Source organism: Chaetura pelagica, unplaced genomic scaffold (genome assembly GCF_000747805.2).
Source record: "Chaetura pelagica isolate M959 unplaced genomic scaffold, ChaPel_1.0 scaffold429, whole genome shotgun sequence".
Taxonomy (NCBI): Eukaryota; Metazoa; Chordata; class Aves; order Apodiformes; family Apodidae; genus Chaetura; species Chaetura pelagica.
In genome coordinates, this window is record NW_009954542.1 from 715,601 (window position 1) to 735,496 (window position 19,896).

The following is a 19,896-nucleotide window of genomic DNA, read 5'->3' on the forward strand; positions in this document are numbered from 1 at the left end:
ACTCCAAATTTTGAGTGTGAGGCATGCAGTAAGCATGGAAAACATTGGTTTAAATGAGCTACTTTTTCAAAAGTGTTTTATAAGCAAGGAAAATCATTATTTTATAAAGTATTAAGCAGTATTTACTGTAGGGGCTGATCATTGTGCTCCCTATGGCACTCCTAAACACTCATGAATGCTGAACAGAGGCATGTTTATGTGATTCTCAGTTCTCCTGCATAGGTATCTCTTTCAGTTGAATGAAGGCTCATACAGTGAGCTCCTGCTTACACAGTTATTTTTCTTTTTTCAGTTATTTCTCAAGTGAAGTTGTACACAATTCCATTATGACTGAATGTTGCCAGAGCTACTTCTCAATAGGTTGCCTGAGTAAAAATTTGCATTATTTAGCTTACTGCATAAGCACGAGAAAGCTCTGTGATATATCTTGTTCTTTCTTCTTCTACCTATGCCTCAGTTAGTCTGTAGTTTTTAATTACTTCTTACTAATAAAACATCTCTCCTGGAGTTCCTTTATCATTAAATGACACAGAAAAGGGAAAGCTTTATGCAGGAAGCCTTTTGCAGCAATGGCAACAGAGCCTACAGTTGCTCTCTGCACATAAAGCTTTTTCAACAGAAATAGGATTGTTTGTATCAGCAAAGACTGAATAAGGATTATACAGGATCATGCTTTTACTGTAGGGAAGCCAATGCAAATGAGAAGAAACAGTGTTGGTCTGAAGGTAATTACTTTTTTGGTAGGTAAATCATGACCAAACCCTTCATAGGCTGGAAAATATTTCCAAAGCTATGGAGGGAACTGAAACAGTCAAACCAAGCCACCTACACTTTTTAAGCAGCCTCTGCATTTCAAGAGACCCAAGCACAGACAGAATGATATGAACAACCATGTATTTTGCATGGATGCTGAGTGTCCTACACAGGCAGCTGAACTCACACACATTGCAAGGCTCAAGCCAGGACCACAGTGACTTACTTTCATTACTTCAGTTGGGAGGAACTACTTCTACTCTATTCCATTTTGGTTCATTATACCACATCTCTCATCACGGTCTCTGAGCATTTTCCAATGAGACATAAACAAATCACTAACAAGTATGTCATGTTGCTGCCTCTCCCCTTTCATTTCCCAAAGGTCATGTTTTCTGTTTATCCTGCAGTTCAGTGTGGCTTCCTATACACATTACATGGAAGGTTTCATGAAACTTATCTATGTATTGTATGTAACAATTTATCCCACAATGAGCCTATAGAAGTCTCATCAGCCATCTGGTATTTTTATTTCTCCAGGCTGAGAAAGCAATCATGGCTAATCCTCCTGCGAACTATGGAAGTCAGGTTTTATTTCTAACTTCTCTGTACCAATAACTCTTTACAGTCTGAAGTAGGCCAAGGACCCTAAAATTTTGTCTGTGTACTCCTTAACTCTTATAGGACCCTAACGCTAGGCAGCTGCCAGAGCAAATGTGGTTCCAAGTCCAGAGGAACAAAATTCTCAGGGTATCTGCTGAAAGATCAGATCGGCTGGAGGAGAATAATGTTTTTTGTTGAACCCACAACTGATACACGTGTGTGCTGAACTTCCACAAACACAGTGGGAAATCTGTTAATGTTTTAGCACATGAAAACTGAAGTGGCCATGTTTTTCAGGATGCAATTGTCTGGAATAAATGTTTCACAAGCAACTTCTCAGCTAAGGTGTTGACTTAGGCCAAGATTTCTCCCTGGCACTGCCTCCAGCCTTGTGCCAGCCTAAGTCCTTGTGGAACTAGCACTGCAACTTGGATGAGGGAACTGAACCACTCAGAATGTAACTACTGTTTTGGTAAGTTATTTTTCAACCAACTCAGTTACACTGGCTCAGTGCAGAGTAGCAAACATCTGGCAAGGGCAGCTATAGAAGTCAGCATAAGCAGTTCTGCTGTTAAATGTCCAGTTACCTAATTTATGCTGAAAGGTTAATGATCAAAGTCTTTATTTCTTAATTATGTTTTGCTTGCTTGGAACATAATGAATGCAAATCCTGAGAATTAATTCAAGGCTAAAAAGAAACTAGTTGACTTCTTTCCAAAATACCATTAAATAAACTCTAATTCAAGTAACCTAGAGATACATTTTAATAAAGAAAATTGAACCTTCACCAAGGAATGTACATACAGTAAAGATGAGTGAATAAAAGAATCTGACAGTCCTACTGCAGAACACCACAGTAGCACTGACATAAATTGGTGATTGGGTCTAAGCTGTATTTAGAATTGATGTTTTTCTCCTGTTTGAACACCAACAGCCACATAATGACTCACCTAGTCTGGTAGGACCTTGCTCCCGCTGTTGAATTGAGTTCACCATCTCCACAAGCCTCTCAGTCTCCTGAGGCATGTTCCATGAAATTTCTAGATCATTTTCCCGGGCATACTGGAGAACTGACACATGAACTGAAGTGTTGCCTGGAGCAGAAAGCAGAAAATAAATATTGAAAGCAGTGTATATGAATGTCTTAAAATAAATCTAGAGGATACATTATGGTTGTGTTTAACATTAAGCACAACTAGACAGCAATTTTCCAGGAGAGCGTGAAAGCTGCATTTTCAATCAGAGGATCAAAACTGAACTATTCCCAGGGGACAAAACATGCAAGGATTGCTGGAAACAGTTGCTTTTCTGTCAGGAAACAGGAAGCAGTATTTTACCTCAGATCAGTTTGATCATGATTGGAGAACTTCAGTTTACTGACCCCCAAATTGCTCTTCAATTTTCAAATTATCTAAACATCACCTTTTTATGTGCACATAGCTTTGCAAAGGCAATAGTCTGCTGCCCTATTTGTCTGATGGGTCAAGCTCTCCCAGATGACTACATTTCATGCAAATTTCTCTCTGTCATGCAGTGCTTGAGGGGCATGAATCAGGCTGCTGCATGGGATACAGTACAACGAGAGAGCATGACCTGCAGAGGAGAAATTCCAAGTTTTGCTGTCCTCTGACATCCTAGTTCTGTTATATGTTATGTAAGATGTATGAATAAAACTTTTAATAGAGGGTTTATGTAAATATTTAATAAATACCAGACTTGCAGAACTGAACTGGGCAATACATTGTTTATAATGATCAGCTTTCACCTCTCTTCACAGTCTTAGAAGAACTTCTACTGTAAACTGAAGGTACTTATATATATAGCACATGATTATTTATCAAAGATTTGTAAAACATTTATGAATGAAGTTAATAATAATTGTAATTTCATGTACTCAACATTGCAGCCCTATATCGATCTGAATATCATCTACTCACTACACTTTATAACTTGTCCACAGTCTGCTTAAAGATTTTAAAACCAAGGCTGTAGTGAGAAGTCATTCCATATCCACCTCATTATTGTCCTGTTGTTAATGAAGAATGGTTAAGGTTAAAAGGGACTTTAAAGACCATTAGGTTCCAATCCATGAGCAGGGGCACCTCACACAAGACCAGGCTGCACAAGCCTCATCTTGATTTTCTCCATATATACTTATTTTTTTTAGGTATTAGAACGAGCCCTATAAAACATAGATATTAAAAAAAAAACAACAAAACTCCTATACTGAGTTATTTTGTCTTCTATAGCAAAAGTAACAAAAGCATACAAAAAGTCTTTATGTGTTTGAATTGACAGACAGATACATACTGATCTCAACGCTTTCAATAAACACCCGTAAAAAGTTTTTCATTTCCTCAAACTCTGATGCTCCGATATTGGAACTTCCATCCAGAAGAAACATGACATCTATTGGTTTGTTGCACAATGCTGAGGGGAAAAAATATAAATTAAAAAAATTTATACATAATATCCAGAAGTAGCACCTGCTAATCACTGGTAGGAGCAGAGACACCTGCATTTTGAGAAAGCAAAGCAGGATAAAGAGCAGTTGGAGTAAGTGATGCCCCTTTAAATTAAAGCCTTGAAATTCAGACTCACTGCTTGTCTGCTGATGCTATTTTATTCTCAGGTGACAAACAGCAACCAAAACAAAGCAAAACAAAAACAAAGTAACAACAACAAAGAACCCCAACAAACAAGGAATCAAAACAAAACAATAGAATACACCATCACTCCCCAAAACCCCCAACAAAATAATTTTAAAAACCCAACAACACAAAAAGAAGAAATGGAGAAGACAGGAGAGAGGACAGAAGAATTAAGATAGAAAATACGTCCAATTTTACCTGGAATTTCTGTCCAAAGTTTACGAGAACAACATGACTGCAGCACTAATTCAGGTGCTTCTTCAATAAGTGTGTTATAACTATGCAAGATTATTGGGTCATTAGGCTGACTGATCTTTCTGAGCTCTTGGATATTTGCATTGGGGGTTATGCCTATGGGAATAACATTTATGCTCCTGGGAGGTCGCATGATAACATCAGTGGAAGGGCTGGATGACACCATATATACCAAGCGAGGAACATCTTGCCTGCCTCCATTCACTGGCATAAATGTGTGTTTGGAAATATAATCAAGGGCATTCCCAGTGTTGGTAGCCTTCCCTCCTTGGTAGGGTATGCTCCTCACCTTCTCAATAATACTTTCCTTTGACTGGATTTCCCTAAAGGAATACTCCAGAGTGACAGTGTCTGAATACTGCATGACTGTAACATGAATATCTTCCTGTCCTATATTCATTCCCGTGATCACCCTCTCAAGGAACTTCTTGACAATATTGAAGTTTTCTTCCCCAACACTGTCAGATCCTTCCACAATAAAAGCAATGTCCAGCTTTTTGCGGGTGGGTTTTTCTGAAGAGGGTGGTGGTGTTGTGAGACCCCAAGGGGGAAATAAGACACTGGATACTGTTGGAGTGAACGTAGCTTGTAATGGAGCTTCTTCAGGTCCAAGATCACACAGGTGATCAATGAGGAGCTCCCTATTATCCATTAGCTCCAACACATTGTTCAGTAGGAAGGCTCTATTATCTGGTGACTGTTTTTCAATGAACCTGATTTGCTCCACATTAACATGAGGTCCAATCCCCACAGGAATTACTGCAATTTTTTTATTCTTCAAAGCTGTGAGGATGCTGCGGAGTTTTCCTGGAGACTTGCTTGCTATGAATAGCACTGCAATTCTGGCAGCATTGGTCCTTTCTGCTTTTCCAAAAACATGAAACACAGAGTACTTAAGGACTTCAGCAGCAGATGCTACTTCATCACCTGTGTACTTTATACTTTGGACAATTTTCCTCATCTGGGACTGTGTTTTGATATCTTTAAGGCCAAGGTAGATTGTGGGACCAGCTCTATACACCAAAATTGACACTCGGATTTTCTTTTGGGAGATATGGAGTTTCCTCATCATGTCAGTTATGAAAGTCTTTAGCTGTTCAAAGTCCTCCTCTGACAGTTTATTGGAGCCATCTATTAGGAAGGCCAAGTCCATCATCTTGCTGCATGAGTATGCACTGGGTGGCAGCTCAATGTCCTCCTCTGGAACAGGTGTTGTCAGTATTAGGGTGTCCTCTAGTGGTTCGCAGACCACACAGGTTAAGTTCTTTCCTTCACACAGACTGCAAAAATCACCAAATTTAAGTGTAAAATATCAATGCTTATAACAAGACATCAACCACATCTAATAAAAGAATGTCCATACAGAAACAGTTAAATATCTCAAAACCACAACAAAACCATAAATAAGATGTGACTTATTTTTTCCCTACCCCATTTCACCACAACTCCCCACAAGGTATTGTACACCTAAATCCTCTAAGTTCATACTCATTTGTTTAGATCCAGGGAAGGTATAACAAACGATGATGTGTTGTTCAGAGGCAGCTCTCCTTAAACAGCCTTTGGCACAATGTGTAAAAGCTGTGTCTGGAAACCTTTGTGAAACCCACTGTGCTTGAGAAATACAGCTACCTACAAGCCACTGGTGGACTGAACTGGCAGATCTGGTTTGCTTCATAAGGAAGACAGACATGAGGCAAATAGAACAAAGTAGAGTAAGAAGTATCTTTTAGCTCTGATATGACGCAGCAAACTTTGCAAGGAGACTAGGTTTACCTAGGTTTTAACCTTAGTGAAAATGACAAACAGCCTTTTTTCTACCTCTACAGTGCATTACTTTCCTTATCTTTTTCCTGACTACATTTTGTTTGGAATACAGCTTTGGCACATATTTGTCTTCTTTTTTTAAAAAAAAAAAGTCTCCTTTGTTATCTTCCCTTTATTTACCATGTTCTCTATTTAAGTCCCTTTCCTTAGATCAAATTATATATTTAATCTATAGCTGTTATCTCTGTTTACTTTTGTTTGCCTTCCCTCAACCTTTCCCCTTACTTCCATTTCTCTCTTCACCCCTCCATCTCAGCTCCAATTATTCTTTTTCCTCCATCTCTGCCGTTTCTAGCACTCGTCTTTCTGTAACACCATGAGATTTTTCACCTCTCACCCTCCACCCTTTTAGGAACCTGTTTATAATCTACCTCCTTCCATCTTTAGCAATGCTTTAACACTTCTGCCTGTCTAATTCCTGGTTGTGTGATCCTCTTTTTTTCACTTATCAGAGCAAAGAATATGACTGTACCCACACACAGGGTGGTACAGACTCAGCCAGTACACTTTCCTTGTCCTACTGGACAATTCAAACAGAATATGAAAAGGTTATGAAAGAGCAAGGACCAAAAATGTTTGTCTTCACTGCCAGAGAAAACCCAGGATGTACAAATTAAACAAGTTAATACTGGAAAAAGGTGTCATTTTCTGGGAAAAGACTTCACTTCACATATGGCATCTTCATTTAAATTATCTTAGTTTAGTTGATGGCACCTTCATTTAAATTATCTTAGTTTAGTTGCTGTATTCTTCTCAAGCAGCTTTTAGTGTCTTCCTAATTGAAGAAAGCACAGTTACTTTTGGCATTCATGTATAGCAATGGAAGATTTATTGTTTTAATCCTAATATGAGCGAGCCTCTTCTGGTTTCCAATTTCCTTTGGATATTTGCTATAAAATTCATTTTTGTACAATATTTTCTATTGTTTGTACAGATGGTGTAGGCATCTAAATTAGGTGACAGCTATGCAAAAGGATGTTTCCCTAGTGAGGTAAGTTTTCCTAACGTTACAAATTTTTTTGTGAGTAGCAGCCAGTGTATCAACATTTAAGATAAATTATTATTAAGGATTACAAAAATTAGGGAACAGAGACTCATTTAAGAAGACTCTTTTTTGACTTTTTTTGTTGGAGTTCAAGGCTCTTTGTGCATGCTATTAAAATATAGTAATTGATTAGAGTAACGGTCTCATGCCTTGGGTTTATAGCACAGACTTATGGTAGCCCCAGCAAGAGGCCAGGAAATCAAGGTCCATACCCATTCATAGCTTCTGTGACATTCAGAGTATTTGGAGCCCTGGTATTTGTCTGGGCTAATAGCTACTCCATTTCTACAACTAATTTTCTATTGAAGATGGTCAAATTGCAAGACAGAAAACTGTCCTGTATTCACAGCATTATGAGTTGGGTTATTGATTGGACTCAATGATCTTGAAGGTCTTTTCCAACCAAAATGATTCTATAATTTTAAAGTGACTAGTGAAGCATCCATAAAGGGTCTAGCTGTCTGGAGAATGCCAAACTTCCAGATGCTGCAGGCCATGGCATGACTCTGGGCAGCACACAAGAATACAAATCAGTCTGTGCCTCAAATTGCAGCTGCGGGCCCTGGTTGTGCACAGTGCACAGCATTGCCTTTCATGTCATCATGTTTGGAAATGAATGCATGCAGGAGGATCAGGTCATGGGATAGCATCTTAAAATCTTGGGGAAATTGGTTTTCCAATAATAGTACACAATTCCAAGTACTAATAATCTCAGCGAGTACTAGGCTGAGTGCACTTTCAGACTTGGACTGTAAGTAGGATTTTTTACTATTGGCAGAAGGAAAGACTCTGATCGCTTTATTAATGTTGAATCACACCTTACACAAAAAGAAGTGGAATATCTGAAGCCAATGGGGCCACACGTGGGAAAAGGCCCTTTCTGAAAGGGATTTAGGAATTTCGCTTGCTTAAATTCAGCTGATATCCTATAATCAGCACTGGCACTGAAAAACTTCAGCTTCAGATTGCACATGAGGGGATACCGACATAAAAGATGGTTTCCCAAAATCATCTTCAGTGGTATATTTCAAGTTACATTCAAAAACGTATTAATGCAGATGTGTGTCCTCTCTCTCCCTTCCTCCTGCTCCAGAGGTATGCAATTTTACTGCATAATCCCATCATACCAAGATTGACAGTGCTGTGGATCATCTCTGTTCAAAACTATTCTCCTTCCATGCGGGATCGTGGTGTCGCCAACTGCACACACAGGACAGTCTTCTGGACTGACACAATCCAAGGACAGCTCATCAAGTATTCTCCCTGTTTCAAAACAGCACAGTAGTATAAAGGTGCCAATTTTCATTAATTGCAAAACTCATCTCTGCATTTACCCTGCTACAAAAAACATGACAAGCTTTCTGAGTTGGGCTTGAAAGTGCTGAATACTTTGCATGTGTTATGGTCACTGCTGGTTTGACAAAGAAGTATTTCCTTCCTTCCTAGCCACTTTTATTTCAACACTGGAAGTACTTACACCAGTATATAAGCTGGAACAGCCAGTAACATACAGAAGGTGAACATATCTTTAGAAGAAAGCACTGAAGATAACAAGAGAATATGGCATTTCTTCTTTACATATATATTATGGTTTTCTCCCGGTATGCCCTACTTCACTCTGATCAGAGATACCAGACTATCTGGTGGCTATTTTTGATCTTAAAATACCTACTTTCATTGCCTTCATGTTTCCTCGCTCTGCCTTATGACCTATATATTTTTCTGACCTTTCACTCTCCTTTTGGATCTTGCTCATCAAAATTATTTTTTTTCTTTTCCCTTTCTAAGAGATAGTTGATGGGAACAGCTGAGCTGAAAGCTCAGGCTCACAAAAGGATGCCTGCTGGGCACTCTCTGGAGCACCAGAGCCACAGAGGCACGTAGCAAGTCAAGGCAACAGCTTTCCCCCTCTTCAGTAGCTGCTCTTTAGAGCATCTTACGAGTCTCCAGCACAAATCCATTCCCTTCTTCAACCACATAGTCAACAACAGCTGTTGCTACATAACCCCTAATCCTCCTGTCTTCCTTTATGATTACCCCCTTCTCATCCTCTCTTACTATTGCCAGCAATATTTCATTCTCCTCTTCAAGGTACCATTTCACACCCTTTCACACACCATGCTTATTCCACAAACTCAGACCAGGATGCCTAACAACCTTCTTCCTTATGCAGTAAGAGATTCTGGTGAAAACACATCAGTGAGTCTGTTAATTAACTGCTACATCTAAGTTTTTTGCAATCTCCTGCCTTACCAGTCTATGAATACTTCTGGACTATCAAGACATTTTTTCATGTAATACAAACATGTAAAAGGGGGTTAAAAAAAACCCAGAAAACCACCAAAGCAACAAACAAAAAACCCCGCAACACTTTACAGCAATACCTACAAGTACCAGGAGCAAAGCAGAACTGTTGAAAGAGCTGGACTTACCTGCAGGGCAGTGTACATGGCATCCTTCCACACACTGCAGAGGGCACTCCAAAGGCTGTGGGTGCTGGCACGTTACGGGACAAGCAGGCCCACAGCTGTTATATCGCCATTCACATTGGTAATCTGGCTCTATTTTATTCAGGTCCTCACAGCTTTGTGCTACACAGTGAAAGAATCAGAGGCAAAAAATCAAATACAGAATATATTCACCTTGCCTCTCAGAACTTTGACACCAAACTCGGTACAAAGTGGACTGTGCATGCATGGAAAAAGAGAGATCTCCATCTTTAGCTAATAATATATTTATTTTAATACATTCAGGGCAGGACACTGCTTCACACTTAAATTTTTTGTCACATAATGAAGTACTTGCTCTAGATCAGAGATATTTGGTTTTGATAAAAACAATTGCAAAAAATAATCTTTAAATTTAAATAATAAAAAAAGAATTCAGAAACAGTTTATTTCTCTATGTTTGTTTGTACCACAGACTATTATATTCCCTTATTGAGCAAGTGTTTTTTCCAGAGATGGCTCTGAACATGAACAGAAAAGGGAGAAGAAATGTCACCATTAGCTGCTAGCCCAGTCCTATTAAACTGAAATTCTCTGGACATCAGTGGGAGCAGAGCTGGATAAGAACAGCCCATCTGAGCCAACAGCTTAGTGATTAAAAGCTTGAACCTTTTCACCCAATTCTTCCTCATCTGCCTCGTACTCACGGCACATTGCTGGTGACCTCCAGTGAACAGCAACACCTTTTTGTGCACAGACATGTGCATAGGCTGCAATAGCATCACAGAAGCACGCACAGTCCCCAATGGATTCACAAGCACAAGTGTCATACATGCAAATATCTATGTAGGGCTCAGGATTCACCTACAAAAGAGAAATACAGGGTGTAGTACATTGGCTGATTCCCCACATCTCCTTGGAGACATTTTTAGCCTTCAGATGGTTTGTCTGCTCCATTCACCAAGAGCTGAGGTGCCACACAAATTTGTGCAGGTCTTTCTGCTGATTTCAGAAGTGACCCAAGTTTCACCACGTTCTTGAAGCTGTTACAGACACTGTAGTTTATTATTCCTTAGTATTTCAAATACATGGAGTTATGGAGTAACTTCATATGGTTCTGGGCCCTGTTCCCATACTCTCTTGTGTAGCAGCTTGGGTAGAAGGCAGTCTGAATGGCATCATATTAGCTCAGTTCCCTCTGCCTCAAATCTCAACCCCTGTGCTTGACTTCATGTGCCCCATGTCTGGGCTTTAGAGTAAAATTTCTCTCAAGCAGAAGTTATTCTATAGCTTTCTACTGGGTAGTATCCTGAATTTAACCACAAAGCATCAACTACAGTGCAGGGTCAGAGATGAGAACACCAATTAATCAGCCTCCTCCAAGTCCCGTGTGCTGTCAGCACAACCATGCTTTTCCCCTCAGCTGTAATCAGTGTCAGCATAGATCATGCAGAATTGAAGAATGTGAAACACATGACAAAATACTCACAAGTTTTCTGCATTTTGCAAAGATATCCCCAGACAAAATGCTGCATGACTGTTCTACCATCATCTGCTTCACTATGTTTCCATTACACAGTGGAGACATCAAGGTCTGTTCCTGGTTGGGCTTAATATTGTAAGAGACAAGCACACATTGCATTAGTCTTGCTGTCAGGACCTCAGGAATCTTTAAGTTGATGTAAGAGACTGACTAGCATTACACATTTTTCATTACAAAGGAAATTGTCTGGACAAATCCTGCCATGGCCAAACACAGAGTAGAGCAGGTCACCTCCTACATTTTCTCCAGCTCTTACTTGTAGGCTGCAGTTTTAACATAGCTATTTTGACGACAGGAAGTCCCAGTGTACCAAACATCCATCCTGAAAAATAATCACTCACAGGTCTAGAGAAGGCCCACAAGACTCATGAATATGATCAGTCTTCAGCAGACAATATCTGTGGCCACTGCTCAGTAGTCGCTGCCATTTAATCTATCTGAGAACAAGGAGCACTAGTATTGACATGGAATTTATCATGGAGACAGTCTGCAGGTTCTGCCTATTACACTTAAATGAGGAGCTGCTCCTGCTCAGATAAACCTTCTGTTTCACTCCTCATAACTGCAGCTTCTTCTGTGCTTCAATCAAGTCTTCTCTAAAAAGTGACGTTCAGCCAGGTAACACCGTGGCTATGCCACACCTGCACAGAACTTATTCAACTAACCCAAAAGATTTCATGTGATCAAAACTAGATGCTTCATTTTATTTTCTGATCATTTATATCTTTGAAGGAAAGATTTAAACAAGGTCTTTTTTTTCCCCTCTCCAAAAATTCCCCTTTCCCAAAATGTAGATGAATTTTTACGATAAAATTTTCATATTTAAAAGTAACATTTGAATAAAATGCTTAATTTGACAAATGTCAAAACAAGTTGCCTTCAAGTTGTTTCCTCTCACTTTTTGATTTGGAAATACTTTTGCCTATAATTATTTGTCAGGTCAAGACAAATGTATTACTCAATTTCATTCTTTCAAAACTCTGTAGTTGGAAAAGAGCAAGTCTTCTGTGTAGCATAACTAGAAGCAAATGAGATCACCCAGTCTCTGGCACCAGGACATAAGTAACACCTTCATAAAGCAAGGAGCCTCCTCACAGTTCAGAAGCACTGATAGCAGGGCAATAAGGCCCTGCGTGGCCTCCTGTATCTTGCTTTTTCTGTTCAAGTTTCTCTAGCCTGAAAATAATAACTAAATGCTCTTTTAAAAAGATCAAGAAGCATATAGGAAGAAATTAATCTGTGCATTCAATTGTTCATAGATGGACAGACTAAGATTTGGGATGGAGAAATAAGAAATGTTTATCTGAACTCTCCCTTTCTGAACATTTACAGCTGTTTTGTTGTGGGTTGTTTTGTTGTTTGTTTTGGTTTTTTTTTTAAATTAAGTTCTAAAATGAGATTTCCATTTACACCTGGATTTCAAGCCTCTGGGCTGGCAAAATCTGAACAGCCTCTACTGTACAGATTGTCTACTTTTAACATTTATCTAAAGCCAGGTAGCACAGGGGCCATAAAAAAGTTAATTGATCTTTCATCAGATTTCAATAAATAATATTATTTCACAGAAATATGGGGGAAGGAGTTAATTTCTATTTATTTTTACCCTCTCAAGCCTCTTTGCCGGCTCCTGATTGACAGTGTAACCCATATTAAGTTGTTTTCATAGTTCATTTGCAATCACCTTTTCAACATCAGCACAGTATGGATTAACTTTCCAGGAGTTCCCAAAGTCAACTGGATCTACTTCAAGATTCTCATTGCTGCTGGTCAAATCATTGTTTTGGATTCCATCAAAATTTCCACACAGACCACACACTTGATCCTTGCAGGGAAAGAAACAGAAAGTACATGAATCTTACATCTGTAGACTGGCTTAGAGTTTTGTTATGAAGTCTTTTTAGCCTATTGCTTTAATGGCACAAGGCTTAGAAACTGAATTAACTTGCCAAGTTCACTAAAATGGACACAGTCTCTCACAGAGAATGTTTAGCTCCTATTCCTATTCTGCCTAGCTGAAAAGTAGGACCACACTGTCTCCAAGGATTCCAGGAAGCAAGACGACAACTCTGATCAGTGGTGCCTGTTGGGTCTGTTCAGAGTATGTCCCTATAATCCCATTTTATTTCTGGAAATGACTGTCCTATTGACATCACTAGTAAATCTGCACCATTATACAGCTCTTCTTGAATACAGAAGAAATCACTCAAGGCATAGTTATTCTGAGGCACCACAGCATTCATTCTTTTTGTCATAGCTCATATCCAGTGACCCAGAATTTACCCCTTACAGCTGAACTACTGGAAAAGTAAGAAACACTTATGGTATTATGAAAAAAAATCCCTTCATTTTCAAGCAAGTGCCTAATACTTCATGGAAATCTATCAACATGTCTGCATTAAAAAAAATGCTGTTCCCCAGACAAAGGGTAAGTGCATTCTTTTGTGAGAGTAAGAAGTAAAGCAAAAAAAACAACCCCACTTACTTTGAAATGGCCTTTTAAGATAACTGAGATTCCCATGGCCAGATCCCAGGTCACAGTGATGCTTTTTCCCAGTAAGATGATGTAATAACGGCCAGACTTCATGACCTCTAAAGCACTGTCATCTTTAGGAGGCACCTTGATGTTTACCTGAAAAAGAAAAGTACCTTTTGGTATCGACTGCGCCTCTAATTATTATTTCATGTAGGTCACTTTCCCAGGGGGACACATGCTCACAGGTTAACAGCTATTTTCAAACACACTGTTCTCTAGAGAACAGATAGTTCCCATACACTACACAGATGCTCTGGAGCACTTGCAAAACCGTAAGCAAGGGATGGGTAAGGGACTGATTGCAGGCTTTTCTCTACACTAAAAAGCTGCTGTGTGTAAATTATTGCCTTAGAAACAACACTTCTGAAAAGCAAACTGGGATACAAGTACCGTACTTCAATCTCTTCACATTTCTATAACTTTCAATGAAGCAATGTCCCTTGTGCTCCCAGGGTGTAACACACACTTGCCACAAATGCTAAGACACAAAGCAATGACTCCTAACAGAAGGAGGGCTGACAAAGAGGACAGGGTACACCCAATTCATGATCAGTTCAGTGTTTGGTCAGTGGTTCACTGAACAATTACTTTTTATTTTTATTTTGTCTTCTTAGAAAACTAACAATTCTACCTGACAGGTAGAAACAAAAGAGCTGGCTAGGTTTAAGTGTAATGTGAACTGGGAGAACCACAGGTACTGGTGGCCTCTGAAGGACCAGAGCCTGATTCAGAAGTCCAAGAGGACTTTCTTCCCAACCAGCTACACCAATAGGAAAAATACAGAGAAATTCCTTTCGGTGTCTCTTATTTTTTCCATCACTTTTCCCTTCCCCTGTGTGCCACTTTCTCATTCCATCTGGCTACAAATTCATTGCCTCCAGCTACTAAGAATTTAAGAGATTAATGTAAAATGCTTTCTTTCACATTGTAATCCCCTTTCAATGGGAATGCTAATAGGATTATTAACAACCTTTGGAGAGAAAGGTCTGGCATAGCTGTTACTTTAAGCACTACTAATGCATTAACTAAAAACTTCTTAATTGTGGAAGAGGCAGATAAAAATTTGCAATCAGTACAAACAGTGATTAAAGCAAGGGAGAAAGAGAACCCAACTACAGCATTCATCCACTCCCTAATTTGAGGGCAAAATACTTCCTTGTCCCGATATTTCTTCTTGCTCAATTTAGTAAAAGCTCAGTACTGTAATTCAATTATCTTCATCTCTGGGGTATTACCAGAAACTTAATCCCCAGAGAAGACAACCTCCAAGGATCTCCTGAAGAAGATCTTCCATGTCTATAGGGGAAGAATACTTTATAAGATAAGAATTATTTTAGGAACTGGAATCTTTTTCATCTTCTCCCATGCCCAATGCATTACTAGACAGTCTAGTCCCAGTTTTGTCATGTATTTTCTAAATACCTGCACTAGTCTCTGTCTTTCCAAACTAAGGAAAAAAACAGGAGGACAAAATGGAGCTGAGAGGTTGACCTAAATTACAAAATTTCTATCTTTATGGAGGCTTTTTGCCCAACCATGAAGTCATAAACTTTTGACCTTCCGAACTAGCAGATTTATTTTTTGCAGAAGAGCAAAAATGATTTCACAATTATTTTTTTTTTAATGTGAGCCAGAACTGTAGCATGCAGATACTTCAGTTAAGCCCCCATTTGCTTAAAACTACAAAAGCTGCTCTCAAAACAATGAAATCTTAAAATAATGCTGCTTGGACACATTTTAATGGGAAAAACACAAAACAAAACCAAACAAAAAAAACCCAGTTGATTCTCCTCCTTGCTTCTAAGGATTCTTGTGGAAAAAGCCTGTAGAAAGTTTCCTCTGTGTAAGAATTTGCCTAGGATTCTTCATACCCATTGTTTTTCCTTGATCTCTTCTTTGCTTGCTGTTATTTCTAAGAAAAAGGTAGTAAATTGAGTCTTAAACTCGGTAGAAAGGCAGCTCAAAATTCAGTCAAGGCTGTGTGGACAGTTTTGTGATAAAGACGTAGCTTTTGCAAGGAGCCAAACACCCTCTGTTCCTGGAGTTGCTAGATGCCTCATCAGCTCTTCTCTTTTCTGGCCCTTCTGTAGGTGCCCAAGTCAAACAAATCACAGGTCTTCTGACAATCTGTCACCTAAAGCTTTCCCACCAAGCCTGGCTCTGTGGGCAGAACCCTGCACTGTTCTTCAATCTCACTAAGGTTGGGGATTTTTTTAGCAGTAGAAATAAAGAATAAAAGATGTCCTAAGTTCATTCCTCCAGCAACCAAAAGCCTCTGTGGATCATATGCTGTCAAGATGCAGGGCACAGACACTATGAATAACGGTACATTTACGTGTTTGGTGTTCCTGTCAGGCATCAGTGGCACGAAGCAATTTGCAGGCAATTTGCAGGCCATGCAAAACCTGGTTCAGCTTAGTCTCTTAACCCAAAACAAGGCAAATGTAGAGTGGTTTCACGTTTCACTGGGAACATTTTTGCATAGCTCTGATCCAGATGTCAGTTCAGAGCACAGCACTTCTAAAAACCCAGCAATCGAAACACTATAATCCACTGTAGCTTTGTTCTGTTTGAACAGGCAGACAGTCTAAATTGTTAGAGAGCCCAAGGCAAGGAGCTGGACTCTGCCCTGTGGAAAGCTAAACCTGCAGTGAAGGGACACGGGAGGTAGAAGTGATCCTTGGTCAATTCTTCAGTGTTTGTTTGTAGGAAAGGGTAAAATAAGAGGAATCTGGGATTTTCTTTCTGACAATTTAACAGGGAAAGGAGAGTTGATATTTCTTATGTTTGCTTCTGCACTATCAGTTTGTTTGAGCCACGACTACTTAGTTTTTTCCTGTGTGCTCAGTCCGTCAGAAGGCTAGTTTGGTCTGAAGATTTACTAGTCATGGGAGTCACTTCTTAGCTCTGTCCTGCACTTAACCTTTGCTGAAATAGAACTCCCCAGTTTAGACTGGGTATTCCTCACATGAGCTTCCCTCTAACGGGAGATATCTCTAACGAGATAAATTTATGGGCATCAAAAAGAAATACCAAAATAGCATTATGCCTCTGGGAGGAAAAAGGATAATTAAAACCCTGCTAACCTGTTCATTTTACTATCTAATTTTCAAGAACCAGTGTGCATGAGGTCAATCATGCCTCATCTTACTAAATAACCTGAAATTCTTTTCCCCGAAAAAGGGAAAGAAAAAGAACAGGAGTGCACGTACGTTTCCATTGAACAACTCTATTTCCCCACTTTCATACACAATAACAACCCTTTTGGTGCACTTCTCTCCAGTGAAGCCACAGCCTTCATTTGAAATTAGTATCCGGAATGTCCCAGAGTGATCCTTGCAGAAATCCTATCATATGAAAATAAATAAATGAGTCATTAATATGGCACATTTGAAAAACACATACAAATCTAGAGAGAAAAAAAAGAAGCCTCAAATAATAACCTGTATATTCTATGACCAGCAAGATATATGGTGACATGCCAACTGTTCCTCTATTAATTTATTTTGTAGTTGATATTCATGTGGTCCACCCAGTAAAGAATGAGGCCCACTCTGCCAGTGACACACCAAACATGCTTATTTTACAGGAAGGATCCATGAAATCACAGTATCTGGGATATTTTGAAGATGTGCAGTGGTCACAATATACTTTTCAATACATGTATATTAATTGATTTAACAGAGAAAACAAGACCCTGCAGCTTTAATAAAATAAAAATAGAAACATAGAAGGTGAGGTGATGAGTTTAGAAAGCAGAGTTAGAACGGAATTTGCTGCACAGTTTGGAGCAAAATGTTTGATGCCTGTGTTTAACCACTTGTGCATGAATAATGATTATGACAATGTCAACCTGTCTATTGGGAAGCAATTATGTTGATTAATGTCATTTTAAATCAAATATTTCTGAGATGTATTGAGAGTTAGTACTATATTTATGTATATGACATGACTATCAGGCCTTTGAGGTTTTGGGTGGGGGTTTTTTTAGCATATACCTTTTAAGAAAAAGACCTTTTCTATAGTTCTCTGTGTTTGCCATCTGATCTCATTTTCATTTTAAGTAATTTTGTAGTATTGTATGCTGTTACTGCTGATAAGACCTTTACACAGAGCACTCATTAGTGTCAGAGCACTCATTATTCTAAAATAATCCAGCTGGCATGAAAGTAGGACAATATTTCAAAGGCCTAGCCAGAGACAGGTTGATCACACTTCTCTGCCCAAGCAGAACTGCAAGGAGGAATAGGCCTCATGAAAAAGATCTGTGTTGAAAAAAGTATCCCACCCAAGAAACATGATGCTAACTCCAGAAGATGGTTGTTAGCAATTAGGTATTAGACTAAATTTCTACATGCATTTTTAAACACACAATTATTTGCATCTGTAGATGAGTTTTAGCCTAATTTAACTCTCTAAAGTTCTGGCCGTTCCCACAAATCACAGGCTTAAAGTTAGTGTAATACATCTTTATCCATACTGGATTTTGCCAATGTACCAAATAAGCTGGTGCATGGAACAGGACAGTGACTTTGCTGAATGAGCAGAGTCTGTGTTCTGGACACATTTAGAGAAATTCACCGAGCACTTTTGCTCTCACTCAGCCAGTCAGCCATCACTATAGGATAAAGTAGCTAGTGGGAAAAAAGAAAATATTGACTTATGGGTATCCATAATTCCCTGTTAGAGATGAGATTCAGACAGCTCCTCTGTGTTCCTCTGTGACAACCTAACTCACTTTTATAGAACACAATGCAATTTTTGTATTTCTCAAGACATCTTTGAAGTCATCAATAAGCTCTGATGTACCATATATCTGGCTTACTAATTAAGAGTACTTAACTGTGATTTATTCAAATGTTGGACTTCCCTCCTGGTATTAAAAAACCTTACGTATTATCAGAGAGCTTCAGCATTTGACATGTTCTTACCTGAACTAATACATATTGACAGTTTCCTGGAAACTTGTATTTCAATCCATCAAATGTCAAATAATGAGCTATACCAATAACAGTGCAGGTGCCATCACATTCATTTTTGGTGCATTCCCACTTTCGACCATGGCACACACTGTAACAGAGAAAACAAGTCAGTGATAGTTATAATTATTTCCAATGCATCCACTAAGCAAGAGAATACAATGTGCTGGAGGCAAAGCAGAAGAGCAGAAGTTTCTGTCTCCAGGACCTCATGATCTAAAGATACCCCAAAAGATATGCAAGTGGTGATAAGCCACTACCTTGCCTTGTTCTGCTCTTTTTTCCTGGGCCTAGGAGTAACCTACTGCAGACCAAACAGGAGTATTGCTCGCCTGAGAGTCTGCATGCAATCACCCTCTGAGGAGTGTCCTACTGTGTGATACTGTCCCCTGAGGCGTCCTGTGGCCATTGAACCAGTATGTTTGCTCTACAGGAGAACTGAAGTTTGATGCCATAAATTAGGACTCTGACCTAAATCCCAGGTTATGTGACAAGAGATGTGATGAGACACCTGATCATGAGATGATCCCAGAGCTTCCCTGCCTGCACAGTTTGAAGTGATGTTGTTGAGGACACATCCTAGACTTCCTCACAAGCACAGAATATGAAAAAAAAGAAAGAAAAAAACAAAACAAACAAACAAACAAAAACAACCACAAAACCCAAAGATGGACATCCTGACATGCACAGCAAAACAAGATGCTGCCTTATTTATTCAGGGGGAGTGGAATTCTGAAGGGCAATCAGACACAGGGTTAAGGTCTTGATATTATTATACTGACACTGCTGTAGCTGCTGTGTTGCAGTGTCATTACTGAACAAAGCCAGTGACACTATGATGAAAGGGACAGCATTTGGGTTTTCATTTCACTCCTTCTTTTGTTCTCTTTTTGCCCTTTGGTATTTTTGTAGTTGTTGGCTTGGTTTATAAAAACAAAATAGAAAAATACAGTCACTTTCTTCTGATGCAATATTCAAAATGCAAAGAAAGCCAATTCTCTTATCATGGTGTAACTCAGTGGGTTTCAGTGTCATTTTACCAGTTTAACAAATGGAAGACAGAAGTAGTAAGGCTGCTGGTCTCCATGATGACATCAGAACGACCATATTCAACACCAGTCATTACTAAGCTCCTAAGAGTTTCTAAGAACATTTCCATCCTTTCATTGCTGTGATACGTAACAGTGTAAATCTTACTTGGTACCCTGATAAATAAGGCTCAAGGAGGCAATTGCAATTATCTTTATGTTAAAATTAGGG

At 39.1% G+C, this 19,896-nt stretch overlaps 1 protein-coding gene across 1 annotated transcript in view; it reads right to left on the reverse strand.

Annotated features, from left to right (window-relative positions):
* Positions 1–19,896, reverse strand: part of VWF (von Willebrand factor) — a 136,173-nt gene that overhangs the window by 55,703 nt on the left and 60,574 nt on the right. The window contains exons 20-30 of the mRNA XM_010004925.1: positions 18,589–18,727; positions 16,870–17,004; positions 13,607–13,753; positions 12,806–12,946; positions 11,071–11,190; positions 10,289–10,445; positions 9,563–9,725; positions 8,262–8,393; positions 4,206–5,542; positions 3,667–3,786; positions 2,307–2,450 (exon numbers count right to left, since the gene is read on the reverse strand). Of these exons, the coding sequence (XP_010003227.1) occupies positions 2,307–2,450; positions 3,667–3,786; positions 4,206–5,542; positions 8,262–8,393; positions 9,563–9,725; positions 10,289–10,445; positions 11,071–11,190; positions 12,806–12,946; positions 13,607–13,753; positions 16,870–17,004; positions 18,589–18,727 (2,735 nt within the window). The remainder of the gene's footprint in view (positions 1–2,306; positions 2,451–3,666; positions 3,787–4,205; positions 5,543–8,261; positions 8,394–9,562; positions 9,726–10,288; positions 10,446–11,070; positions 11,191–12,805; positions 12,947–13,606; positions 13,754–16,869; positions 17,005–18,588; positions 18,728–19,896) is intronic.